The 1,069-nt window shown below is 41.7% G+C and overlaps 1 protein-coding gene across 1 annotated transcript; it reads right to left on the minus strand.

The window, feature by feature from the left end:
- Positions 1 to 264: 264 nt before the first annotated feature.
- Positions 265 to 985, minus strand: SARC_12310 (hypothetical protein; the record flags this gene model as incomplete). The annotated part of the gene is made up of 2 exons (XM_014293585.1): positions 265 to 319; positions 664 to 985. Coding segments are annotated over 2 exons (377 nt in total), but the record flags the coding sequence as incomplete, so codon positions are not given.
- Positions 986 to 1,069: the final 84 nt, after the last annotated feature.

The following is a 1,069-nucleotide window of genomic DNA, read 5'->3' on the forward strand; positions in this document are numbered from 1 at the left end:
TTGTGTATGTGTATGTGTATGTGTATGTGTATGTGTATGTGTATGTGTATGTGTATGTGTATGTATATGTATATGTGTATGTGTGTGTATGTGTATGTGTATGTGTATGTGTATGTGTATGTGTATGTGTATGTAAATGTGGATGTGGATGTGAATGTGAATGTGTATGTGTATGTTGATCGCTACTTTATTAAAGACAGACGGCCACGCAGCTCGGGCCATTAGAGTATACGGCAGGTTCAAGTTTAGGGTTTACGGCAGGTTCTAGCTATTACGACTATGGGGTGTGACGTATACTGTTGATAGTTTGCCGTACGTTCTGTGTGTGACTGTCATTGCTTGATATTATATTGATAGCGCATCATAAATTATTATATTTTTAAGTTATACTATTGATGGTATCAAGTGTTCGTGCGCGCGTCCATTTAAACTCACTGGTTAAACGAGTGTGTATGCGTAAGTGTATAATATGTGTATGTATGTATGTATGTGTATGTGTATATGTGTATGTGCATGTTTATGTGTATGTGTATGTGTATGTGTATGTGTATTTGTATGTGCATGTGCATGTGTATGTTTATGTGTATGTGTATGTGTATGTGTATGTGTATGTGTATGTGTGTGTGTATGTGTTCTACTTGTAGTGTCCACAAGCGCTTGTACCTGATGAGCAGATTCTGTGGCTTCAGGTCTCGGTGCAGAATACGTTTCTTATGACAAAACGCGAGGCCCCTGAGTAGCTGGATGAACAGAATGGGCACGTTGCGCATGTCTATGTACCCCCCAGCCATATCTAAGTAGTTCTTCAGATCCATATTCAAGTACTCGAACACGAACGTCAGAGTCTTGGGTGTGTGTATGATGTCGTGCAGTATGATGATGTTAGCGTGCTTGAGTTCGCGCAGGAGAGAGGCTTCGCGGATGGCGGTGCATGGGGCACCCTCTTCTTCGTCCAGACTGATCTCTTTCAACGCGCATACCTCGCCTGTGTGTGTGTGAAGAAGAGTTTTTTTGTGTGCGTGTGTGTATGGGCAAATGTTTGTCTGAGGGTGCGCAAATATATGAGCAT

Source organism: Sphaeroforma arctica (genome assembly GCF_001186125.1).
Source record: "Sphaeroforma arctica JP610 unplaced genomic scaffold supercont1.2214, whole genome shotgun sequence".
Lineage (NCBI taxonomy): Eukaryota > Ichthyosporea > Ichthyophonida > Sphaeroforma > Sphaeroforma arctica.